Below are 27,958 nucleotides of genomic sequence, written 5' to 3' on the forward strand. Positions count from 1 at the left end.
ACACCCGCCCTAATGTGTCCACACAGAAACCAGTGTACGGTGTTATTCCCAAAGGGCCATCAGCCGAGGAAGCGGAAAACCCAGGAAATGGGAGAAGAGAAGGGTCGGAGCAGCCACTCCTGCTGCGACAAGAATAGACTTTAAAGATACCACGCCACACGACAGAAGCCAGTCGTAATGTGTAACTTCCAGTATAGGGGAAACCAAAGATTTGAATGGTGGCCAGGGTTGAAGATAGGCGGGCTTGTAGGGGATTCTTTGGAGAATAACAAATTTCTAATATTAGACTTGCACAATCCTTCATAACTCCTTGGGAGCATACTAAAAACTAAAGCATTGTAACATGTTTGGATAGGTGAATTGCTTGGTCTATGAACTAGACCTGTAGTGACTTGAGAAGCTAAAAGAATGCCTCTTTGTACCTTCAAAGGATCACCTTCCATCTTGGTCCCGAATCACCTGTTAGACCTTCTGCAGTCTGCACACGGTCACAGAGAAAGGCAGGAGGGGAGGGGGTGGGCAGTGTTCCAGACAGGCTACAACACCTGGCCTCTCACCCTCCTGGGCCACTCCCCTGACCAGGCTTGTGCCCCACAGCAAGCAGGTTGATCTAGGCAGACTGTGAACATCCTCCTGTCTCTACATCTAATATGTCCGAAAGAACGTGTTCAAAGCATGGCTTACGGTGAGAGATGCTGCCATCTAAAGGTTGGACTGTAAAAGCATCTACGTGCCTTGAAAAAAATAATCCGATTCCCAGCGGGTGGTAATGACTGCATCTTAAACAGGCTGTGCTATTAAAGAAGCCTCTTTTCAGAAAAGGATGCTGTCTCAAACTTTAGAAAACATGATTACAAATGACTAATGAAGTATTTAAGTGCATGGCTGTTTTAATAATTTATTTAACTGTCAGAATTTTTTAATGTCAAAAACCGTTACAGGAATAGGGAAATATGTTCACAGTCTAAGTGGGGGCCGTGGCCTATACAACAGCACCCAGATTTTATCTAATGCATCTATACATCCACATTTAAGATACGTAAAATACATGAGAGGGAAAACAGAAAGGTTAAGTATTCGTCAGGAAGAACAGGGACAGCAAGGTGGTTGGAACAGGAGAAAGAAACAGAACATGAAAGCTGAGAAATACACAGGCTTTCCATTGTCCCAGCTCCCTACCACAAAGCAGAGCCCTGGCGTCTTGTCTCTTAACAGTTTATGGACAGAGGCAGCAAAGCCCTTTATTGTAACGGACGATGTGGAGCTGTTACAGCCTCAGCCTTACTCACTGCTCCAGATACATCCGACCCTCTCACCAGAACTCAGAGTTAACAGCAGCAAATCCAGGGATCTAGCTCCAAAGTACTTACCCAACATCCCCTCAAAACCACCCTCTCAACAGTCCGGTGCTTTCGTAAGATGTGGATTATTTCACAGGGATAGAAAGAGGGATTGTGAATGGTAGGAACAAGGAGTCTTGTGTCACTCAGAGCCTCCAGAAGACAACCACGCCCACCCGTCTAAACCATCTGCAATGAATGGGGGCCTGGAGCAGCAGCTGTGACATCTTAACTACTCCAGAAGCTAAGCCAGCCAGGTAGCAGGTTCAAAGCCAATCCAGGTGACAGAGAAACTTCCTGGACAGCCTGGTTAACCGAGTGAGACTGTCTGAACACACAGTAACGAGAGCTCCAGGGACACAGTTGACTAGGAGAGCAATGTCTACCACACACACAGCCCTAGGTTCAATCCCGCCTTAGAAGTCTCTCTTACAAGTTCATAATTGCCAACCTGAAGGGGTTGGGATGTTAAGAGCAGATTCTTTGAACAAATCTGTACAAATCTAGGTTCAATCACTGTACCCCTCCTTCTTGTTCTCCCCTTTATTCCGATCTCAGTGTGTCCCAGAGTTAAGAGACAAACAAGCAAAGCTCTTACAATGGGGGCAAAATCCATGAGGACACAAACCAGGGCCACATGGTTCTCAGGCATAAACACCAATCCAGTAAAGTAAATGAGACCTGTACTTCCCGCCATGGTCATCCAAGCTAAGCACACTTCCAAGAATTCACTAATTCAGCCCTAGAAACCTGGGGACAAAAGCACGATGTCACCACTTTTAGGTCAGGAAACTGAGGCTCAAGTAAACCCAATGGTTAGCTCCAAACATACAGGAATTCACACAGCCACATGCACAGTACTGCAGCCCATGGACTGAGCCACCACTAGGAATTCTAGATAGGCCTTCAGCTCTCAACAGGGCCGGAGCACTGGAATGAACCCGTGCAGGTAGCAAAGCTTTTATTCATCCCGCGTGTCTCTGATCTCCCCTAACTTTTACTGGCAGCAGAGATATTAAAGTGGATATAAACAACTGTTCTCCAGCATGACCCTTTTATTTAAATTGCTTTTCACGAACAGCTGAACCGCGGATGCTGTAAAACAAGATACATTTATAGGCGGAGAGGTTTTATTCCTGCCCCGATGGATCGTTAGAGAATTCGCGCACGCTTTCCACCAAGCAAAGCAGATGAAGACTCATTCGCCTCCTCTCCCTCGGCAGCTCCATTAAAGTCGCAGTAAAGGGACCAAGCAGGGAGAGCTGGGGAAAGGAGGCACCCACAGGTGAAAAGCAAACTTCTGAAACAGGGACGAGGACTCCCAGGGAGCAGAGGACCAAGCAGAACAGCTAAGGGTCATGGAGCCTCAGAGTCAGTCCAGTCAGAGAACAGGGGCCAGTGAGGGCAACCCTGCAGGGTGGAATAAGAGTTAGGCCTCTTCCCAAGCCAGGAATATTCCCTCCTTGATTCTGGCACCTGAGTTTATTTCTCCAGGAAGGATGGATTCAAAGCCCCTGAGAATGGGAGTGTTAAAATGAAAAAGTAGGGTTAATGGTGGTATGTGTCCACTGAGGGGCTCAAGAGACAGACATCCCCTACCCTCTACGCGACTGTGGGAAGACTGACAGCCACACTTGTACACACAGCAGGGTAGGATGCAGAGGGGACCTCTCTGGGGAAGCTCAGACCTACCAAGAACCACAGCTGGCAAACCCCTGGTCAGGACATTGTGGCACAGCCAGGCCTCCCATACAACTTTCAACAGTGCTTCAGTACCTTATAGTCATGCACAGAGTCGGGGATCCCCAGATGGACCCTATCAACAAAAGGCTACCCATTTGCCTGTAACAGTGTTATTTATAAAAGAACTAAGGAACGCGGGAGGAACACCCCCGAGAGAAAAACAGCATTGCATCCAACAACAAGGGTGCACAGTGATGAGGAACATTCAGTCTGGGGTGCGTCAGCCAAGCAGGCTGCAGCTGCAACGGAGGACAACCGAGGCCACACCAGTGACATCACCCTACTGGTCTTCCTCCTGAATGACCACCTACTAAACCACAGTGACAATGACCTCAGCACCATCCATGCTAAAAGTCACTCCGTATACAGCAGTCACATAACTTACGGATTCAGGTCAAGACTGAAAAGTCCAATCCCTCAAGCCCCCTCACTCATGGGAAATTACTGCCTAACTTTTGCTTAAAACAAAACACTACGCATCCCCCAGGCACTGACTACTTGAAAGCAAAACAACTTCCCTCCTTACATAAAGAAGAGCAGAAGACTGGAAAGTAGCTGTCCAAAGAGAATGACACTTCTGGGTTTCAAAGCGAGAGGTCTGAAAATAAGACTCGGTTCTGAGTGTGAGCCAATGTTTCCTTGGCCAGATGCCTTGTCCTGGACACTCCTGAGTGTTGGTCCCTGGTGGCCAAGCAGCTGTCCCACCTTTAGTGGGGTGGTCTTGCTACATTGTGGTCAGAGGTATCAGCTAGGATCTCAGACCATGCTTTAGTAGCAAAAGGGAGGCCTATAAAGACTACCAGTGACCTCCCCTTCTTGTAGGTTAGTGGAGGTCCTATGGCTATATCTTAGCCAGGTCCAGACTAAGAAACTCACTCTCTCTCTCTCTCTCTCTCTCTCTCTCTCTCTCTCTCTCTCTCTCTCTCTCTCTCTCTCACACACACACACACACACACACACACACACACACACACACACACACACACAAGACAGGGTCACAGCTGTCTCAGGCTAGCCCACACTACACAATTTACCCAGGCTGACCTCAAGCACACAATCCTCTAGCCTGTGCCTATCAAGTGCTGGGATTACAGTTATCTGTACGACATCTGGAGAGTGGGCTTTCCTTGATCATATACTAAACTTATTCTGTATGACGTTCACTGTTTATTTTGGGTTTGTTTTTTTTAAATATTTATTTATTTATTTATTATGTATACAATATTCTGTCTGTGTGTATGCCTGCAGGCCAGAAGAGGGCACCAGATATCATTACAGATGGTTGTGAGCCACCATGTGGTTGCTGGGAATTGAACTCAGGACCTTTGGAAGAGCAGGCAGTGCTCCTAACCTCTGAGCCATCTCTCCAGCCCCCTTATTTTGGGTTTTATTTATTTATTTTGGATTTAGTTATTTATTTAGTATTTTCAGGACAGGCCTTCTCTGTGTAGGGCTGTCCTGGAACTCACTTTATAGACCAGACGTGGGTCTGCCTCTTCCTCCTGAGTGCAAGGATTCAAGGTGTGGGCTACCACTCCAGGCATGGCTTCTGTCTTTCTCTTTCCCTATTCCAATCCAGTTTCCCCAGCTCTATATGCACCATGTGATAAGGGAAAGGGCTCTCAGTCATAAAGGACCCTTAAAATCCGAGGGCACAAACATAAACATGTCAGAGGCTACGGTCATAGGTCATAAAGCTGCAGATACCAAGCAGCCGGAGCGCCACAGCTGCTGTCATCTTCTGTAGTCACAGGGAAGGAACCGGAAGATACTGGTGCAGTCGCTCTGTTCTGCCACTGGAAGGCACGGCCTTCTCCCCAGTCTAGTACTCTGCCTTGGCTGAAGTCTCCAAATCCAGTTTTCCCAGCGGCCAGCTTTCCTGCTCTTTCTGACATGTTCATCACACAGCTATTCTGCTGCTTAGAAATGGCCATATAAGGAATGTTTTTAAAGAGGATGATAGAAATAACCCAAGCTGGGCTTTATCTCCGGGCAGTGAAAAGGGGAGGGTGGAGGTTACTTCTCATCTCAGAGTGTTTCAACTAAAAATAACTCTCTTTCTTTCTCTCTCTCTTTCTCTGTGTGTGTGTGCATGTGCACATGTGTGTTTGTGTATGTGTATGTCTGTGTCTCCCTGCGTGTATGTATGCATGCCTTTGTGTGTGTGCTCGAAGCACACCTGAGGCTCCCCACTGCATTTAAGCCAGAGCAGTGGTGCTGTCCACAGACACAGCCGAAGAACCAGAGACAACATCTCGGGAGGATACATTCTGAGGAAAGGCAAAGCCAAATAATTAAAAATACCTAACTTTCACAAAATATCTGTTGGGGGCTAAGGGTGTTATAGAGACATCTCAGAAGTTAAGAACATGTGTTGCTCCTACAGAGGACCCAAGTTCAGTTCCCACCACCATACTGGGCAGGTCACAATTGCCTACAACTATAGCTCCTGAGGGATTTAATGCTGCTGGCTTCTGAGAAGAATACACAGACACACAGACAGACAGACACAGACACACACACACACACACACACACACACACACACAGGGCGGGGGATCTTTAAAACATGTCTTTTGAGTGCAGAGAGATTTGATGGGCAATTTTTCCACCTGATTCATGTAACAAGCCACAGTCTAAACACAAGCACATAAAAATACTGTATGAAGTTACTTTCAAAACCAGGCAGTGGTGGCACATGCCTTTAATCCCAGAACTCAGGAGGCAGAGGGATCTCTGAGTTCTAGACCAGTCTGGACTACAGAGTGAGTTACAGGACAGCCAGGGATACAGAGAGAAACCCCATCTTGGGGAATAGGGATGGGGTGGGGAGGAATTACTTTCAAGTCATGTATGTATGGTTTATATAAATTTTCATATAATTTATATAAATATAAAATTTATGCTTAGGCTTAGATCCCATCCCTATGAAATACTATAAATACTCCAAACACTAAAATCTTCCAACTTCAAGGCTTTTCAGATTAGGTGTGGTCAACTGGTGTGAACCATTTATAAATAAACTTGACAGCTACTAATATTAGCTTCGTGAAGGGCCTGACCAACGAGCTGCTTCCTTCCTGGAAGGGTCATTTCCCAGTTTCTGGAGGAGACAGGGAAACAGCCAGTGAGGGGGGTGGCTCTTTTATTCCCACAGCAGGAGATGATGGCTCCATTGTTTGAAGTAGCTGAACACAAAAGGCTAGAAGCAGGACCCTTGGAACCTTCTTTCCACGCAAGTTCTGGGCACTAAATTCCCAAGCGTGGTCCCCTGTACTTGCCAGACAACACATTCTTGGCTGCGCCCCACAAGAGCAGTTCTGAGGTACCCATCCACAGAAACTTTCAAACCCACTGGTTTAGTCTAACCGGAATGCCTGAGACCTTGCCCGCTTCCTGAGGAAGCTTACCTCAAACTGAAGGACAAGACAGACAGCTGCGGTGGCACAGGGCTGTCACTAGGGGAAGCAGAGGCGTCAGAAGCGGGAGAGGCACCTGCTGAGCTGCACCGGAAGGTGAGGTGGGTGGTAGCACTCTGGAGAATTCTGGGGGAAAGGCAGGAGGTCTTGTCTTTTCATAGATATTAACTCCAATGAGGGTTGTTTTCAAGTGAATTGTACTTAATTACTAAAAGCAGTACCTTCCTATGAAAGATTAAATTTGCAAATATTCCCTCAAGCTTTGGCTTAGTACAATGGCCACAGCACATCTCCCTCCCTTCTGTCAGACAGGAGATATGAACCGGTGTCCCATTCCACCTAAAAGACCCACTCCTCTACCCTGCCTTCTCCCGCCCCAAGAAGGTAATCTGCCCTCCTCCCTAGCATCCAGGAAAGGGTCAGAGCAATCCTGGCACTCTCTCAGTCCTCATTGATAAGGCGGCTAGCCCACCCTCCTCGGCTTTATTTTTGATGGGCATGGATGCACACATACTGCACCGCCTCTCCCCATCTACGGGAACCTTCAGATCCTACACCACAGAGAGACAGCCACATTCAAGACACACACATCTTATTCTTCAGCCTGGTCCTCAGGATCCTCTGCATCTCATTCAGCCAGACCCACCCCAACTCCTCTGCCTAACCTCTGGGTACTGACATCCAGGGAGGGAAAGCGCCTGAGAGATGTACACACTCTAAACACGTTCAGAGAGAAACGTCCATGAAGAACGGTTAAGTGGGAAAGATTTTCAGCTGTAATTAGATTAGAAAGAAGATTAATTATAGGTCTTAGTTATAATTTGGAAGCTGGGGGGGTGTATCTCAATTGGCAAAGGGCCTGGGCAGCACACATAAAGACTTGGGTTCGATGCCCAGCACCACACAAAAAGAGATTCTGTGACCCTAGCCTATAATCCTAATACTTGGAAGGTAGAGGCAGGAGGCCAGAGTTCAAGGTCACCCTGGTCTGGGCTACGTAAAATCCTGTCTCAAACTTGTAAAGACGCTGGTGATAGTTAACAAACAAAGCCTTCTAAGCCTAACTGGATTACAAAAAGACCACCAGACGCGTAGTCCGACTCAGAGGGCCTGTATGCCCTGTACAACGCTAACTCTTCCAACCACACAAAACAAGCAGCTGCTGAGGCTGCAAAGCATCAAGCTCCCATCCCACTGGGGAGACGACAAAATGTTTCAGGCCACTGGAAAATAGTTGAGACTTTCACACAAACGAATACATATGGTATGAGCTAGCCAAGTCCACTGCTAAGTCCTGACCCAGGAGATGGAAACAGGTTTATACAAAAGCCGGTGTGCACACAGTTATAACAACTTGATTTATAATCACCCCAAACTGCAGACTAGCCAAGTGTCTTCCAACTGGCAAACAGACAGTGACGTAACCATGTAGCGGCCTACTTCCGAAACATGTAGTAGAGGTTTACTGGTATCTACTATAACATGGATGGATCTCAAGTGTACCCAGCCAAGAAGCTGGACTCAGAAGGACTGTATACTAAATGATTCCACACATCACATTCTGAAAAGGCAAAGTTCTAGGTCTGGAGAAAGACCACAGGTTGCCAGGGCTTCAGGGTACAGCCGACTAGAATGGAGCAGTAGAAATATATATTGGGATGGACATACTGGGATGAAGGCACTGGTCTGCATCTTGATTGCGGTGGCATTTATGCGATTTCTATGCACTTGTTAAAGCTGAGGATCTGTGCTGAGAGACACCCCATTTTTCTCTTCTGTTTCCTTGGGCAAGAGACGCGGACATGTGTGCATCCATGAGGCCATCAGGCAACGCTGTGCTAGGAGCGTATGGCAGACATAACGGTTCTCGGGGACACGTGCATCATCCACTCCCTGGAACGTGCAGCTACTTGATTTCTAGAGGTCTGCAGAGATTTGTGACTGGGATAAGGACCGTGAGGGGCACATCTGAGATTATCCAGACAGGTCTGAAATCCATGTGCCCTTGTAGGAGGGAGGAGGGCAATAAGAGTAACACAGAGAAAAGGTTATGAGGTGAAACAGAAGTAGAGGGGGGAGAAATGTGGGACAAGGCAGAAACATCTAGAATCACCAGAAAGCAAGAGTTCTCCCAGACAAGTCTACAGACTTCTGCCTGTGACTCAGAGAGATAAGCATCCACAACTGAAACCACCAAATGGTGATAACACGCCACTATAGCCCCAGGAAACACACACTCACTCTTCAGAACCAATGTGGGAGCTCTGCTCTGCCCACAACCTCTCCCCGCACGCCTCCCCCATGAGAGACAACTTCAAGTGACCAAAGTACCCCTGGGCCGTCTGCACTGTTAACAAGAAAGGGCGGTAGATAAATGTTTTGCTTCAACTACTATGTGTTTGCTCCAAATTTAATCCTAAGAACCCACATTGTTTTGGCACTACGCTCACCTTTCTCGGGTTGAGCTTACTGACTGTCTTACAACCTAAGCCAAGTTTAGAATTAAATGAAGAGTAAAAAGAAACTCAAGGAATCAACGTGATTGTGGTGTATTCAGGGATACGCTCGTCCCTTCTGTCAGAGGGAGAGAATATATTTAGTAGTGAATTACTAGTCTTCGAAAAGGAATGCAATAAATGGGATAGCTGGGCAGCCTGCGGATCCAGCCTGAATTGTGTGATTCTCAGTCGTAGATGGAATTCATGCTAAACAGGTTTTTAAATTAATAAAATAAGACTTAAAGGTAAATTTAAAGGCTAGAATATACTGAAAAGCAATTTAAGATTATTTTATAAGTCGTATGTAATAAGATGTTGCTCTCAGAAATTAAAGAGTCTTCTTAAAACGGACTCTCCACCTGGTAAGGTCAAGCCTTCCTTTCAAAATATCAGTGGAAGGAAAGGGACTCTTAAGTTACTGCTTGTCCTCCGTTTCTACCCAGGTGGCAAGGCTACCCATCATGCATCACTGCCCATGTCCTTGAAAGCTCCTCCAGTCCTCTTCCTGTGGTGCTGCTGTTGTTTAAACAAAGGAAGCACTCTGGTCTAAGCCACAGACGGTGGCTGTGTCAGACAAGCACACTGGATGGTGAGGTCCTGGGAAGGCACTTTCTTGCCTGCCTACATCAGGCAGTGATGTGCTGGGCTGAGCCATAAGTCACTCTGGAGTCCAAACAGCCTGCCTCCTGCCATCCCCTGCAGTGACCCAGACCTCTGCCACGCCCTTGGCAGTGGGGCTGACCCCGTCAATGTTCTGGGTCCAAGAGAGAACAGAAAAAAAGATTTCCATGCTGAACACACCACAGCCCAGGTGCCTGTGGGATTTTTATTAGTGGAAGCTGCTACAATAGATCTGACCTTCCTGTGAAAGCTGACTGAGATCAGAACCAGGCTGAGAACACCTGACCTAACATCTATGCTTTTGAAAAACATTCAGAGGCCAGAAGAGATCACTGGGTCCCTCAGAGTTAGAGCCAGGGTTAACAAGCATTTGCCAGACATGAGTGCTGGGATCCAAACTCAGGTGCTCGTGACTGAGCAGAAAGCACTGTTGATCACTGAGCCATCTCGCCAGTCCAAGCTGCTTTCTTTTTCTTCTTAGAACAACTATAATTGGTTACTTTAAAGTCTAAATTTGATAATATGTAAAACCAAAGGAGAAGATTTGAATCCTTTGAAGAACAAATATTATTTTTCTTTTAAAAAAAAAACTTGCTGCAGAATTTAGCAGAAATCGTCATTGGGACATTCAGTATTGACCACAAGGTGGCGCTGCTTCAATGCCAGTATCAGACAAAGGCCCTGAGATAACATGCTTGCCAGAGAAGTTTCTTCACCATTGAGGCAAAAAGTGATTCCCAACCTAAGGAGTATAAAGTCCAAGATGCTTTTTCTTTAAGGTTTTAGGTGACACATGTATGCTTAGCAGTTTATATTAAGGAATTAAATCTCAGAGGCAACGACTTCCGACCCATCTTACACCTAACCTAACAGACCGGATTCTGAACAATGCATGCCCATAGACAGTCTCACAGGGCACCAGCCATGCACCAAAGCAGACGCAAAGGTCAGAGCATCCCAGTTACACACCTGACATCTGAAAGCCCCTGCACACGGGGATAAATGAATAGGGAAGACACAACTCTCAAGACCCAGAATAATCCCCAAAGATTTACATAGACAACTACACTGTCAGGAGCTTAGTGCCCACCCTTACCTGCGGGCTGTGTACAGTGACCACGCAGAGCACCAAGTGTGTTCCTTGTGTGGTTGATGGAAATGGGGAGGAAAGGAGACAGAGTAACTTCCATGGAGAAAGTGGTCAGCCAAAACCTTGGCCAGATGATCAAGAGCAAATGAACAGAGGTAAATTACCCCGCGGGTTTGTACCTTCACCTCTGGGGGACGGAAAAAGCCACCCAGGACCTCTGTGTTCTGCCTGAAACTCCTAAATTCTGGCCAGTGGTGAGAAAAACATCAGACACAACCCAACAGACAGGCAACCTACAAAATACCATACCCAAACCACCAGGGTCACCAAAACAGAGTCTGAGAAACTGTGACAGGCTCAAGCCTTTAATCCCAGCACTCAGGAGCCACAGACAGGCAGATCTCTAAGTTTAAGGTCAGCCTGGTCTACAGAGTAAGTTCCAGGACAGCCAGGGCTACACAGAGAGATACTGTCTTGAAAACCAAACAAAAAAAGGGGGGGGGGGGGAGGCTGCAGAGACGGCTCAGTGGTTAAGAGCACTGGCTGCTCTTCCAGAGGTCCTGAGTTCAACATGGTGGTTCACAACCATCTGTAATGAGATCTGGCACCCTCTTCTGGCGTGCGGGCATACATGGAGGCAGAATGTTGTCTACATAATAGATAGATAGATAGATAGATAGATAGATAGATAGATAGATAGATAGATAGATAGATAGATCTTTAAAAAAAAGAAAGAAATCTATGGAGACATGATATCTGAATGTGATATGGCGATGTGAATCAGAGAAAGAGCATTAGTCGGGGAAAACCCACAAGTATAGACTTTAGCAAGTATCAATGTTGGCTCAATAATTATACAGACTGTAGCACACAATGCTGTGTTAACAATCGTGGAAACTAGCCACTAGGATATATGGAACTTCTTTATACCGCTCTTTGCAACTTCTCCATCAATCTAAAAATACTCCAAACGGTCTTGAAAAACAAAATCAAAGGTCATCCATGGCTCAAATAGTATCTGACAGAAGCACCTTTCAGATGGAGGCACCTGTGTCCTTGGAGTCCCACACACTTACTGTAGAGGGCACAGGGGAAGTAGCAGAGCTTGGCTTCGTGCTGGTCACAGGAAGGGCAATGGCGGGAGTGTGGGGTACCACGTCATCTGTGCCAACTAGAACTCTTGATAATGACCAGGGCTAAGGCCACTGCCCTGGGTCACAGGTCAGTGAGGAAGAATGAGCCAGGCTTTGAAATCAGAGAATTCAGGTCCCGGCCATTTATCAGCTGGGTGTATAACCACCAGGAGCTGTCGCCTACAGTCCTGGAACTCCACCAACTGTAGAATGGGCTGACACTTCTATCTAGGATTACAAATGTGTCGCGTGTCTAGCACTGAATAAATTCTAACTCTCCATTTCTAAGAGGCAAAGGTTAGGGAAGGCATGAGAAGGAGACCGCCAAGTGCGTTCATAAGCGCCTGCCACATTACAGTCATGACCATCTATCTACATATTGTCTATGGTTGTCTTTGCCGTGATGGCCAGATCCAATGGCTGCAACAGAGACCACGGTAGCCTAATGGAGTTCCCGTCTGACCACGGCAGAAGCTGGCCAATTCTGGTCAATAGTCCTATTTCCAAAAGCTAACAGACACTTTTCATTGTTTGTTACACTTGACTTTCAACATCCCGAACTACCTCCCTGCTCAAGACCAGAGATCTGAACCTGGGTTCTCGCTCTGACACCCTTACGCTCTGCACAAATAGGACTCCATAAAGATCCAAAGTCCTTGGCCTGCTAAGTCAAATCAGTGCACATGGCGGGGAATTCCACCAGCACTACACATGGGTTCCAACAGAACTCGCATTCCTTAGAACCTTAGGACCAACCATCACCTTGGAGTTCTTATTTTTAAAAGACGTAGGAGTACTGCCCACCTTGGAAATATCACAAAAACTGTATTGGGGGGTAAAGGTAAAAAAGGTACAACAACAAAAAAAAATTTTTTTTCAAATCCAAATTAATCTAGAAAACCAAACTGGAGCACTAGCAACTTTCCCAAATGGTTCTGCCAAGACATAGATCCCTGAGCTCTGAACCCACTGGGCAGAGGCAGGGGCAGTGCCCTCAATGATGGTTCGCTGATATCCCAGGGGCAATGTCAACATCATGTGTGATGATAAAATGGCCCTGCCCCGAGCCACTGTCCCTATTCTATTCCCTCAAGTGAACATTCATCACCATAAGGCGGAGTTTCTTTTCCCTAATGCTCTCTCAGATCAACCTCCACCTTGCTGCATTCTCCTGGCCCTGCAGAGAATGAAGCTGCCGTGTTTGGTGTGAATCTCTGCTGGAGTCCCAACCGGTCTCAACTCCCAGCGGCAAGGAGAAAACCGGCTCTGCTCTAAACCACAAGCTCCTTTCATCTTTCGGTATAAAAACAGTCAAAGGACGTTACTGGCAAAACCAAAATAAGAGCAACAACAAAACGAAATCCTTCCTGGCTCCAGGACCCAGCTATTCTCATAGGTCACATCCCCTCTGGCCTGGACTCACATTTCCACACGCCGCCTGACCAGCACGGGGGCTGTTCCATGGCCAGCTAGATGCCCCTTAGGAGCTCGGGTTTGCCATGGACCTCATCTATTAAGAATCCCTTGCAACAGCACACACACAGGGAACCATCCCTGCCTCCCACCAAGAACCCTTCTTCCTTCCCATGAGATCACAACACTACAGACACTTCTGTGTCTTCACCATCACCAGGCTCCCTCACTAAACTGGGTGTTCCCAAGAGCTTAGGGCCAAGTGTTTATTTCCCTCTGTGTGTCCCTCATCCCTAGCCCAGCACCCACACAGCTAACATTCAGAAAACCCACATGAAACAAATGTTTATGAAAGCTCACGGAGAGTGAAAGACAGACTCAAATAACTCGGAGTGCCTCTGAGGCCATTCGGAAAAACAAACATCACCGCCACAGAGCCACCTCCACCTCACAGCGTCCTCTTGTGAGGAAAAGGACGCTGGAGCAGTTGCTAAGGACTTCGGGAAAGCTGGAGCTGAAAGTGATCTTTGGGGCACTCCATATAAAGAAAGACACAGTGACTAATAATCTGGGTGAAAGAGAAAAAAAAGGGATGCCGGCCACAAAGATAATAAAAAGATGCAAAAGCACATGTAACAGTCTGTCAAGTTCCCTCCTCGTTTCAGAGCCAATTCACAGGACTCTGATGTTCACCTTCTATATATCACAGAAAATCCAAGGTGGCTTCACAGCTTTCAGGAGACAAGTAAGAGTTGTTTCCCCTTCCTCAAAAAGCAAATAGCTCAGTAAAACACCACAAAGTGTGAGAAGAAGAAATGGGCCTAGAGAGATGGCTCAGCAATTAAGAGCACTTGCTGCTGTCCAAAGACAGGAGTTCGGGTCCTGGTTTCCAGTTTAGGCATTTCAGGGGAGTCTGTAACTCCAGCTCCAGGGCATCCAATGGCCTCTGCTGGTCTCTCCAGGCACCCACACATATGTGTATCATCTCTGTGTGCACATATACACATTTTTAAAAAATCTTACAAAAAAGAGGAGGGCACTGTAAAATCCCAAACCAATAAATATCAGTCCTCAGGAACTGGACTGGTTTTCTTGATGTGGCCCACCTATATCATTTCTCCTGGACTGAATCTTCCTGGACGAGGCGCCCTAAGCTCGGTGCTCATGAAATGCTTCTCACGCACTCCTCCCGTGTTGCTACTGCTTCGCCTCCGCCACTTTCCATAAAAGCGGCCACGGGAACAAGAATAAACAAGTGTAAGGCACCGGGCTGGGAACAACACATGCTACTGGAAATGAAAACCAATTCAGTAACTGGCAGCATCCTTCCTACAGAAACTCGCTCCCAAAGCCACGGCTAGAATGTTGAGGACAAATTCACACTGAACAGGCCCAATCCACACTGAACAGGCCCATTGACATTTACAAACCAAAATCTAAATAGCAGTTGCATTTTAGAAGTCCCTGCATTTCATTAGTATTGCTTTCTCCATCCTCCTGATCAGAGACACAAAGTTAAAAATAAATAAATAAATAAATAAATAAATAAATAAATAAATAAATAAGGATGACCGACAAAGGCCAGAGGGCAAATTTTGGGGTCTCAGAAGTTAGAGCCACTTTGATGAACTCAGAAGCTCTTCTCTAGCGTGTTCTAGGGGACATCTCTTCATCAACAGCCTCTATAACTCTCCCAAAGATATATGTGGTGGATGATTATCATTTCTATATAAGAGACCAAGTATCGGGAGAAGTCAGTCTAGTAGGCTGCAAAGACATAGCACTACGAGCAACAAGGACTTGGGCCCTGAACCCCAGTCTGTCCTCCTGGAGAGGACAAAGCCTGGGGATACTTCATTAAGGCAGCAAGAGAAAAGCGGGGACAGTATATAAAAATTCATGTTCACTTAATACAGACTGTACCTACTCACATTTCACAGATAACTTAAAATATCCATTTATCCCAAGTATCTCTTTAGGCGCGCACGCAAGTGTTAATGCATACATTTGGCTCTAACAAAAACTGTATCACTGGAAAAATATAAACTGTACAGAATGTTTTTAAATAAAAGAAATCCCTTACTGAATCTTTACTAAAGGGTTTAGGGTCCACAGTCATTTTCTGACTGACACAAATGGGAGCTTCCATTTGTATCAGTAACAAGTGTTCTATCTAGAGGCCCCAGAAACTCTGTGCTGCTCAAAATAGCATTGTCCCTAGGACTTGCTGTATTGTCAGTCAACACCCTCCAGTATCATGGTGGAGTCATAACTAGGGCACGATTATCTCATCTGCAGCCTACTGCACCTTCTCCATAAAGAAAAAGAGGACACATGGCCAACGATGGCAGTCTCACTGGCTGACCCCACGGTCGGGCTCTGCCCCCACTGCCCTGTAGACACGACAGCATTCTAATGTGCAAGCTACATGTTTCTGGTATGACATATGAGTTCTCCACGCCATCTGGTAGACATCCAGAGTCTGTATGTTTGTGAGTGGCTTCTATGAGCAGTGAAGTGATGCTCAAACGGCCATGAAGGTTTCCACTCAAGTGCTGACCCGATGGCTTGCCTGGATTAAGGAACACCATGACTTTCTCCTATGCTCAGCTCCAAACGCCAGGCTACTGTCTGCTTGACTGCACTCCATTGCTTAGCGAGGAGATAGGGACCTCTGCGGAGTATGCAGCCACCACGATCTTCTTGAACACTGGCCTCTCTTTTCTGTTGAGAGCATATGGGGAGTGGCATCCATGACCATGGCAGGACATCACCGGGTACTTTCCGCTTTACCCACATTTCCCTTTTCTGCTGAGACCCATTGCTTCTGTAGGCCTTTCCGCTCTGATCCCCAGTTCCGAAAACTGGCTTAGCTTCCCTCCCCGGACAATTACCCATACACAGCATTTTATTTGTGTCCCATGAGTCATGCGCAAAGCCAAGAGGAGATGAGTGACCCCAGCGGCTGGAGGTAGACCTGGAACTGGAGCCCGCTGGGATATGTTGCTTTCATGCCCTAGTCACAAGGAGCAAAGCCTTGCTGGAGGCAGAGCTGCACATCAAGATGACACAGCCTTGCCAGAAAACACGCATCTGAGGGTGGAATCCCACTGGCGGGCATCTGGCTGAGGATGAAGGCTCAGGAGGACCAATCCCGTGGGAACGCAGTGGTGGCCGCTGAGTCAAATGAAGGAAGATGGGGATGGGCTCCACAGTATATGGTTCCCATGGAAATCACGACATCAGTCTGCATCTAAGTTAAATGTGGCTGCCCTGTGGTATAGTCAGTTCAGGCTGCTATAATAAAAGTATCCCATACCGAGTAACTTAAACTATTTATTTTATATAGCTTGCAGAGCAGAAAGTCCAAGATCAAAGAACTAACTAGAAACTGTGTTCTCACGTGGCTGTGGCAAAGCCAGCTCTAGTCTCTTTTCCTAGTCATATAAGGGCATATACCACTGCCATGGGGTCTCTGCTCTTGCAAGCCCACCTATTTTTAATCAGCCACACACACCCTCCCCAGCCAATTTCCTAATGGCAGGCCACCAGGGTTGTTTAGTCTTTCCACATGGACATGTAGGGAAACACATCCAAGATCACGCCAGTGAAAGGCACCAGAGTCCCACCTTGCTAATGAGGAAACACCTGACGGCTGCTCTAGCACCTCCTGCTGGAAGACCCAAGTCTGGCCTGCCTGTGACGAGGGCAATTGGTGATAAACTGCACCCATGAGGTTCTCCCCCACCTCAGTTGGGGAGACTACTCAACCCAAGCCGGAGCTTTCAGTGGGGAGTTATCCGCCCAGGGTTTTCCAAAGGTGACATGTTTACCAGCACTTGGCACCAGTGATCAGCAAGGAAGGCTTCTGGATGAAGGAAGCAATGAGAAACTCAACCTTCCACGAGGAAGCATGTCCTACGTTCTGTATCCCGGCATCTTCATACAAAGAAAGGACACAGGAGTGACAGGGCCTACTACTCTAAAGCAGCAGCTACTCTCAGCAAGACTCCTGGGCTCAGCGCTCACTGCCCTAAACAATGGCAGTTATGGGACTGGGAATTTAGCTCGGAGGTAGAGCACCCACCTAGCATGTTCAATGTTCTGGCTTCCACATTCAGCACAAGGAAAAGGAAAGAAGAACCCCTGGGTGGTACTAGAGGATGTAGTTTAGTGGCAGTGTTTGACAGGTACGTATGTGTTCAAGTGGGGTGGGGACAAACACGTGCTGTGTTTATATTAAGCCAGGTCATTAGGAAATAGGTTTGGGGAGGATCATTAAACATAGGTGGGCCTGGCCCGGCAGCGGTGGTACAAGCCTTTGATCTCAGCACACAGGAGGCAGAGGCAGGTAGATCTCTATGAGATCAAGGCCAGCCTGGTCTACAAAGTGAGTTCCAGGACAGTCAGGGCTACACAGAGAAATCATGTCTCAAAAAAAACAAAACAAAAAACAAAAAATACGTGGGCTTGTAAGGCTAAGTAATACCCCATGACAGTATATGTGTCCTTATATAACAAGGGCAAGAGACTGGAGCTGGCTTTGCCAGAGCCATATGAGCAGACAATGAGAAGACATGCTCTTCTCCACAGTCCATTTCCTTAAAAAACAAATAAAAAAAATCCCCATTCTGAGTCACCTTCCTTTCCCAATTCCTGGCTTTGCACATCTTTGGCTACTCTGCCTTCAACACAGCCAGCCATTCCTACCCCCTACCAACATCCACATTTCACAACAATTTTGAGGATTCAAGCCGAAACGCCAGCCCTCTCTGCCTTGCCCTACCTCACACTAACATTCATTAATGTCAGAGAGAGATGGGACCATTTCCGCCGGCCTCTGTGAATTCTGGGTTTCGCTGTGAATCAGCAATAACCAGCAAGATCCCCACTGTCCCCATCCCCGCCTATTTTCTTTGAGGCAAAGCATTCATTTGTGAGCAAGACTCTGGGCTCGTTCCAGACGCCATCTGACACAACCACGGGGTGCAGCTGACACCGCTATATGTATGACCGGCTAAAACCTCCAGCTGTCGTTAACTGCCGGGAAACAGGCAGCAAGCCTTGAGAAACCTAAGAAAACGAGAGCGCGACCAGGGCGCGGGAACTCAAGGGGGACGCCAACAGACCCGCACTCTCGCACACGCACACTGCCTTTGCTCACAGTGTACACGCAGCCCAGCCTGAAGGGGAAGCTGGGACTTTAACTATGTGGTCTCTGTTGACAATGGCAAATAGCTCTATTCAAGGCTTTATGGACGCAAGGCACTTTTAAAGTGTTTATGTGCCCATTAGTATTTTCAGCCAATCACACATTGCTGGTCAAAGCAGAATACCAAAATTCTCATGTCTGGGTCCCATCCCCACCCCCAGCATTAAGAACGTGACTTAGATACTGTTTTTAGGGCTCCTGCAGCACAAACAAGAACCAAAGACAAAAAAAACTTCTGTCCTGGAGGAATCCATGCATCTACTATCAAAGCAGAGAGATGCAAGACTTGGCAGAAGGAAATACGGTGTGTGGGGTTTGTTGCCTTCAGAGGCTACTCCTCCCATAGGGCAAAGGGAAGCTTCATGGAGTGAGATCAAAGCTGCACCTGAAGTCAGCTCCGAGACAGCCTGACCTAAGGCATAACATACGACATGAGCAAAGCGGGGAGCACAGCAAGGGCTGGTTTGATGAAGCAATGTCAGTCAACCAAAGACCAACCAAGGAGGAAAGAAGAGTCTTTTCAATAAACAGGTCAGGGGCAAGTGGTGTCCACATGGAAATGGTAAATTTAGTCTACACTTCACAGTATACATAGGTTACCCCCAATGGACCACAGATCCAAGTACTAGGAAGTGAAAATGACAGAACTCTTAGGAGAAAGAGCACGATGCTAGATTAGGTAATGGTCATAAAGCCATGACATCAAAAGGACAGAGGCAAACAAAAAGATGGACAATAGAAAGCCTTTGCTGTTTCAAGTAAAACTATCATGATAGTGAAAAAGAAATCACAGAATGCTTGCAAATGGAGCTGATAAATAATTTACATTCAGATTATTAAAAGTGCAATAAAGGGTGGGAAAGAAGGTTCAGTGGTTAAGAACACTGACTGCTCTTCCAGAGGGCCCAGGTCAATTCCTAGCACCCACATAGACAGCTCACAACTGTCTGTAACTCCAGTTCCAGGCAACTGGACATCCATAGAAAACCACCAATGCATATAAAAGAAAAATAAATAAATAAAAATTAAAATGCCATAAAATACAGGATACTAGTTTATCTGCACTAGGACAATGAGTCAGGAAGACAAACAGAGGGAGAGAGGCTGGCTGGGAAACTGAGTCTACTTCTGCTCCACCGGTGAGAGCACCAAGTGGTGCAGTCATTGAAAAAAGTACGTTAGCAATACAGCGAGGCATTTAACATAGAGCGACAGGTAAGACCCACCGACACCAATACTACATATATAGGCAAGAACAAACAAAAACATATGTGCACATCCAAGTTAAAATAAGAAAACGAGGTAGTACTCAAAGTGGAAACAACCAACTGCCCGTAATGGATAGGCAAAGTGTGGTAGCTAGATACTGAAAAATTTTATTGGTTAACAAAACGGGATGAGGTCAATTCCGAGTACAAAGCATGTTCCAAAAACAGCAACAAAAATCACTCGCCAAACATCACAGTCTCTTATGACGCTAATTGTACAGAGTGCCCCCACAATGGTAATCTATAGAGATAGAAAATGGAGTCATAGTTGCTTAGGGCTTAGGAGCGGGGGGCCGAAGGATGAGGAGGGATGTAGAATGATTAGTAAGGAATGTAAGTTTGTTTGGGTTTGCTTTCTTAGGTGAGATTTTAAAAAGTTCTAAAACTGGACTTTAGCAATGCTTGCATTCATGTGAAAATGCCCTGAAACCCGCACTGGAAACTCTAAATAGCTGAATTACGTGGTATGCCATCAGATTTCAATAAATCTGTTTTTCAAAAACACAACCGGGTAAATTACAATGGAAAATGTATCAATTTAACTTTAGAAAATTAGAAACTTCTGTGAGCCATAAAACACTATAACCTAATTAAGTGGAAAATGGTGTAACATTCAAGACTGATAGCTTAAAACAAACAGTAAAACTGTGACTAAGAAACACTGACGAGACAGCCATGAAGGATCAGCCACAACCTCAACGTTGACCAAGTATGTCCCAACCCAGCGTTCTACTCTACAGCCTAGCCAATGAAAGAATCTCACGTTCCTTTAGCTGTTAGGACAGGAATGTTCTTTCGCTGTTCTTCATCTAACCCCTCGGGTGTCCAACACTAGGGAAAACAGGTGAACGTGTGACTGTTGTTTGTGCACCACAGGAGAGAGGGAGGGATCTGGAATGGTGGTGCGTGGGCACATAGGAGGAGCTGAGGCAAGCCCGGGGGTCAGAGGTCATCCTGGGCTCCATAGGAGACCCTGCCAAAAGCAAGCAATAGACAAAAGTAACTGCCCATTAGGAGGGACGAAAGGGCTAGTACATTTAGTACATCCCCCCTCCACACACATACACACACACACACACACACACACACACACACACGCACTTTTTAAGGTCTCAGTATTTCCTGAACTGACCTTAAGTAATCCTCCTGTCTCAACCTCCTAAGTAGCAGAAATCACAGATGTGTGTTACAATGTCTGGCAATTCACATACTCCTGTGCACGCATAATTCTTTGTCAACTATTATGTCTAAAATTAAAAATTAATAATAAATATATACATGCTTGCTCTCATTAAAGAGGACTGGCACACAGTAATCATATATTCTTCATCAATGGTTGACAACTTGTGATATATATATGTATATATATATATATATGTGATATATATATATCACAGAGAGAGAGAGAGAGAGATAGAGAGAGAGAGAGAGAGAGAGAGGAATTCACACGCCTTAAATCCTAAGCAGACTGTAACACTAGTTTCTTTGGATGCTCCTGGAGCAATTTCTGGGTGTAGCCAAATGACATGGGTGAGAGCCAGGACCCATGAACAGAGAACTAAGTGGACTCGAGGCCCTCGAATTCAAAGTGGAGCAAACAGTGGCTCTGTGTATGTGCACACATTTGGAGGAGATGACAAAATGTGTGTCACAATCACACCTAGTCTCACTCAGTAAGGGACAGCTGTCTGCCTACTCCTGGGAGAAGGTCACCACACAGTTTCCAGAGGAAACAAAGACTGTGCCCGTCACCAGGATCCTTCCTGAAGGCTGCTCTTAGGCACTCGAAGGAAAGCCAAGGAAGAAGTAACTATCTCTGCACAGGGAAGAGGGACTGTGCGTTCCCTGCCTCACAGATGTGATGCACTGCCTTCAGCCTGTGATCTCCTCCATGCAGGAAACCAGAACATAGACTCTCTCCTATACAGCTCAGGAGTCTGCAGTATACACGCAAAATGGTACTAGTAACAGATCAGTAACTTCTACAAATTTCAGGCATGTTCCATAAAGACTGTGGGAACCTTTGCCTCCTTTTCTTCAAAGAATTCTGAGCCAGAAGCTGTTCCTAAAAGCCCTCCCAACTCTATCAGTTTTAGAAGCCTCCATGATCTCTGTAAGCCTCTCTAAGCATCAAAGACAGCAAGCACTTATAGATGCAACTGGACGCCAGCTGAATGTTTTTCTAAACAAACTTGATCTGATTCAGCTGTGATAATGCCCCCAACACTGTACCCTGGAAAGAACGGAAATGGAAATGTCTAAGAAGCCCAGACCGATGGGAAGTTCCAAAGAGGAGGGTCACAGAGAAACCCTTCCACCTCTTTCAAGGCCTCAGCAGGCACAGCCAGCACCCACAGGATGCCTATAAGCACCAACCATTTAGATGTTTTCCAGAAGACGGTATCTTCAAAAACAGCTCCCAGTGAACTCTGAAGGGAGTAGCAAATCAATATTGCTTTGTGGAAAGCAACTGGCCAGAGTGCGGCAAGACTCCTCACCAGTGCAGGCCATCCCGTTGAGTAATTCCACTCTGGGAAGCTACTACCCTGAGGAGACATCAGATGTGCATAAAATTTACCAGAAAAAAAAAAGGTATCAGGAGTTCAGGAGATGGGTTACACATCATTATGAATGACTTACTGCTAAACAATATGCTTATAGGCAGGGCCTTATGTAGCCCAGGGCGGACTTGAACATCTGACTCTGCTACCCCTACCTCACAGGCACCATGGTTGTTCTTGGCAAGATGGGAAACGATACATCCTATGGTACATATGACATCACAGACAAAAATTCACACCAGGAATTAGCAGCAAAAAGAGAAAACATGTGGCTGGAGAGATGGCTCAGTGGTTAAGAGCATTGTCTGCTCTTCCAAAGGTCCTGAGTTCAATTTCCCGGCAACCACATGGTGGCTCACAACCATCTGTAATGATGTCTGGTGCCCTCTTATGGCCTGCAGACATACACACAGACAGAATATTGTATACATAATAAATAAATAAATATTTTAAAAAGAAAACATTTTAAGTCATGCTACAAGGTTTGTTTTATATGTAATTCTTTTGTCTCACCTGTTCATGCCCTGGAATCATAGGCATGTTCTACCATACATGGCTACCAGTTCTTTGAATGAAAAATAATAAAAACATTTAAGTGGAAACTAGTTTTAAAATCAATTATAGAATATTGAAACAGCTGACAATAAATATCAAGTTCTTAAAGAAAACTAGAAATACCTTATGATATAAAGCAGGAAAAAGGAATAGAGAAGAATTCTATCGTGTGGGTCTCAGGTTTACATGAGGTAGATTTGGGGGAGAGGCTGGAAGGTATAAGTTGTGTTGTTCCAGGAGTCTAATTACAGATACAGCAGTTGACTCACGATGGAATAACAGCTCGTCTCTGACGGTTTCTTCTGTGTCTCTCTAAAGCATGTCTTCTGGTAAAGACAAAGCATGACCACAAAGTACCACCCTTTCAGCGGAGGAAGGGGTCCGATATGGTCAACCCACCACCAGGCTGCTGTGGTCACCCCGGGGAATGGTGCCAGATCTGGGGCTCAGTGTTGGTCTCTGGCACTCAGCAGAGCTCGTAGCAGCTGTAGCCAGGTCAGCCTTCGTGAGGAAAGTCCATGTTGTTGAGCCCACACACGACTTCCATCTCTACCACCACGGCCGCTCTGTTTGTGGGCGTGTCGAGCAAGGAGAGATGGCCAAGGAGAAAGAAAGGCTGCCGACCCACAGCACAGTTGTCCTGTCTGCTTGATTACTGAACTCCTTCCTACTCTGCTAAAGCTACCTTTTGATGAGCATTTATATGGGACACAGAATCCTTGGCCCACTCAGAGATCTAGCCACACACATCTTCCTTACCACGGTTACTTTTCGACTGCTGTGACAAAACATTGTAACTAAGCCAACTTACAAAAGAAACTGTTTAAAATTCGGGACTCTCAATGGCAGAGAGGTATAACCATAATGGCAGGGAGCAAGGGAGGACAGGCACTGGAGAAGCAGCTGAGAGCTTCCTGTACTTAGCAACCAACAGGAAGTAGAGAAAGCAAAGAGGGAATGGTGTGGACATGTGAAAGCTCAGCGCTCACCCTCAGTGACACACCTCCTCCAACAAGGCCACACCTCCTAATCCTTTCCAAACAGTTACAACTGGGGACCAAGCATTCACATGTGAGCCTATGGGGGGCATTCTCATTCAAACCACCTTATCCTCCAATGTCTATCTCACCAGTTTTCCAATCATGCTCTTTCCAAGTTCTTGATCATCCAGCCAATACATTAGCTACATACAGTAAGCACGAATCAGTAAAGAATTGTGCATCTGGCCATTTCTCCTTGCAAGCAAAATGCACAACCATGTACTACTGAATGCTTGAAGTTTGATTAGCATCAAGCAGTGAAGTGTTTCTATATAAGCAAGTAAACAGTCTGGTGGCTTAGGGGAGCTCCTGAGGATTTTTGTTGGTGAAAACAAGGTCTTGCTATGTGCAGCCAGGCTGGCCACAAACTCTTGATTCCAAGGTTTTGCATCTTTTAGAAGCAACTTCATAAACATTATAAGTTATTTAAAAAAAAAAAAAGCCTGCAAGGTAATTTGAAAGCTGGGCCTGAACAACAGTCGGGGTGCGCAGGCTATAGAGGAGAAAAGATGGGTACCTGAGGATGGAGGGGCTCGTTATCTTCCCAGAACTGAGGTACACTGCATTTACTGTATCCTTAGTAGCAGTGGTGCTAGTTCTAAAATAGATGGTTATTTTTAAAGTCAGTGCATGCTCACTGCCATATGTCAACCTTTTTAAAAATTGAAAAAAAAAACAGGTAGGTAAGACATTAGCACTCAGGATACTTTTCCAATAATACGGTCTAAGCAGAAGTGTGTGTTAGGAACTAATGAAAATATTATTTCATGTCTTGTAAGCCACTGTCATTCTTAAGCAGCCAGCTTTGCCTTCAATCTTCTGAGTTAAAATTACTAAGATGATAACACCAGATCAACACTGTGAGACACTAAGCTGCTACATGGATTTGGGTAGTACACAAGACCTGTTCTGCTAGCATGGATCTGCTCAGTAGAACAAAAGCATCTAAATTAGAAGGCATTTTTTTTTCTTGAATCCGTTGAAAGACTGAATATTCAGGAGGATGGCTGCATCCTTCTGTCCCTACGACCAACCAAAGAACTTAGAAATAAATTTCATTTCATTTTTTATAAGAGAAAAAACTTTGGGATATTTTTCTCAAAGCTACACCTATCTGATACTGTCCAAGGAAGAAGGGACACAGTGGACAGGGTTTCTGTGCCCATCTGAAGAGTCTTCTCTTCAAACTCTTCAGGACAGTCACGTTGCCCTGGCTTGCCTGCCAATGCTACAGAGAGTCCCACCAAACAGACACTGACATTGTCATCAGTGATAAAATTACCTGTGAAATGCAGTCTTCCCTAGAGTGGTCCCCGGCCCTGGGGCAAAAGCCATGGCAATTCATTGTCTGAGCAACTGCATGGCAGAAAGAACAGTTTCAGTATGTCAAATCTCTGTGCTTGGCATTCCCTTCAACTGAGGTTCTTCAGTGAGACACAGGCTCTAGATTATTATTATACTTGGCTAAGACATTTTGGTTGCCCTAAAGCATCGGTTATGTGAAGTGCACATCGTTAAAGACAAAGCATCATTCAATGACACTGTGAGAGTGTAGGAAGGCACACCTAGCTCAGGAGTGGGTGTTGGACCCCCTGCAGTAGAATTTTCCAGTAAAGGAAAGACTAGGCTCAACTCTGAAAGCTGCACAGCCAAATGGGGGATGTTTAGCCAAGCTACAGGGTGAAGGCCAGAGGACACATCAGGAATAAGGAGGGGGATTCTGGCTGATCAAACCTAACAGGGTTCTGCTGAAGTCAGGCCAAGATGATCACTATCACCTAGGGGGGCGGTGGCAGAGGAAGAACAAGCACTGGGGGTGGGGACAGGGCTTCCTTGTTAAACTGATATAACAGGTATCTTGGTTAAATCTGGATTGTATAAAACAATAGTAAAAGTTAGGCCAGGGAGAAGGTTCGTGAGTCTGAAATTGGGCAAAGCAAAAAGTTCCTGTTGAGAAACCCACTCACCTCTGGTGGTAAGACAAAGCAACAGGGCTGTTAAAAGGAGATGCGCACGACTCCTAAAATTGGTCATTCCAACCAGGGTAACCTAGCCAGAGGGGCACTGTGGGAAACACGGCTTGAAGGAAGAAAAGCCATCTGACCCAGAGACACAACAGTGGAGCAAGCAGAGGACATTCCAGGAATTTCCCTAAATACTGATAAACAGGTCAAATTCCTTGGCACAGGAAATCACTTCATACCAAAAGAAAAAAAAAGTTCCCAAGTTCCAGCTAACAAATGAACTGTAAACAATGCTGTCCAGAATAAGAAAGTTCTGGAACAATGAAAGATTCTGGACAATCACCAAATTCACGCCACCATCCCAAAACACAGAATGCCTCAGGGTTTTCCCTCTTAATTTTACCATATATAAATCTCAAACACCGACTAAATGACTCCGAAATAATGCATATGCCACTCCAAGCAACACAAATATTTAAGAAACCAGAAACTAATTAATTTTATAGCCCCAGGGCACAGTCTAGATGAACCCTTAATATGTTCCCATGTAATTGAGAAGAATTTTCATTGGCACGTGATCAATGGGAACCCAAATTATCCTGCCTTTTGTAAGCAAATATTCATCCAATTTAAAAGAATATCAAAGAAGTGTGAGGACCCCAGGGATGAGCACCACCGGAAAGGCTTCCCTCCCATCTGAACCCCAGCCTCTTGTGGCCAACTCCTACTTGCTTTTCTTCTCCATATCAGCAAGTGTCTGAAGCTGCTAATCATGAAAGGGGTCAAACAGCCTTACACAAGCAGCCCCTGAACCAGGGCCCCTGCACTGCTCCAAGTCTGACTCTTGCCCAGAGATTAACCTTCAGAGCTGGTCCAGTGGCACGTGATGTCAGCCGGCAAACAGATGCAATACACAAGGCTTGGCAGTAATGAACAGAATGCTGTCCGGGACACTCGCCTGCATCCAGAACTCTAGCTGGGTGGTGGTGGCGCACACCTTTAATGCCAGCACTCAGGAGGCAGAGGAAGTAGATTTCTGTGAGTTCAAGGCTAGCCTGATCCATAAAGTAAGTTCCAGGACAGCCAGAGCTGCACAGAGAAACCTTGTCTCCAAAAACAAAAAAAGAGGAAGGAAGAAGGGAGGGGAGGGGAGGGGAGGGGAGGGGAGGGGAGGGGAGGGGAGGGAAGGGAAGGGAAGGGAAGGAAGGAAGAGGGAAGGAAAGGAAGGAAGAGGGAAGGAAAGGAAGGAAGGAAAAAATTAGAGACATCTTGTAAGAAACAGTGTTCCTCGATTCACCAGGAAGAAGCTGAGAAAGCCAATGGTAAACATTAGTTCTTATATCAAGATCTTGAATCTTTATTAAAGGCTATTCTGGGCACTTTTTTTTATCATTATGTATGGATGTGGAACTATACAGAAAAGTGGATAGAAATACTTTTGTTTTTTCCCCGAGGACAGCAGCAGTTAGGAGTACTTACTACTCTTGAAGAAAATCTGAGTGCAGTTCCCCATGTCGGGTGGCTCACAACCACCCGTAACTCTAGATCCAACAATTTCTGGTCCGAGGGAACCTGAACTGACACACACACATACCCACACAGACACACACACACACACACAAAATATATTAAAAATATATCTTTCTTTTTAAATCCCCTTCTTCTAGAAGTTATTTGAACACTGGAAAAAATTTTTCCTAAAAGATGTGTTTTTAAGATGAGGTCTCACTATGTTGACCAAGCTGACCTGAACCCCTGGCTGAAGCAATTCGGCTCCAGTTGGGATTACAGGCACACTCTGCATACCTGGCTCTAATAGGGACTCACTTACCTTATTTACATTTAATGAATATATTTAATAGCCAATATAAAACGTATATAGATACTGGGTGTTTTTTTCTTTACCTGGGGATTTCTTGATTGATCTTGACTGTGTCAAGTGGGACTGTCGAGGCAGGAGAGGTGATGAAGGCAGAGACATCGAAACCCCTTTGGCCAAGCTCACACGATAGGGGTCTTCTGCTGTAGGAAGACCACTCACAGGAGAGTCACCGCTGTGACCAGAGGACAAGGCAGGCGTCTCTGAACTAAAGTCACCACCT

The 27,958-nt window shown here is 45.9% G+C and overlaps 1 protein-coding gene across 3 annotated transcripts in view; it reads right to left on the reverse strand.

Annotated features, from left to right (window-relative positions):
* Tanc1 (tetratricopeptide repeat, ankyrin repeat and coiled-coil containing 1) overlaps nt 1-27,958 on the reverse strand; it is a 216,192-nt gene that overhangs the window by 85,060 nt on the left and 103,174 nt on the right. For all 3 annotated transcript variants that reach the window (XM_075985123.1, XM_075985122.1, XM_075985121.1), the window contains one exon: nt 27,762-27,956. In XM_075985123.1, coding sequence (XP_075841238.1) covers nt 27,762-27,956 — 195 coding nt within the window. The remainder of the gene's footprint in view (nt 1-27,761; nt 27,957-27,958) is intronic.

The sequence above is a fragment of the Microtus pennsylvanicus genome, chromosome 9 (assembly GCF_037038515.1).
Source record: "Microtus pennsylvanicus isolate mMicPen1 chromosome 9, mMicPen1.hap1, whole genome shotgun sequence".
NCBI lineage: Eukaryota > Metazoa > Chordata > Mammalia > Rodentia > Cricetidae > Microtus > Microtus pennsylvanicus.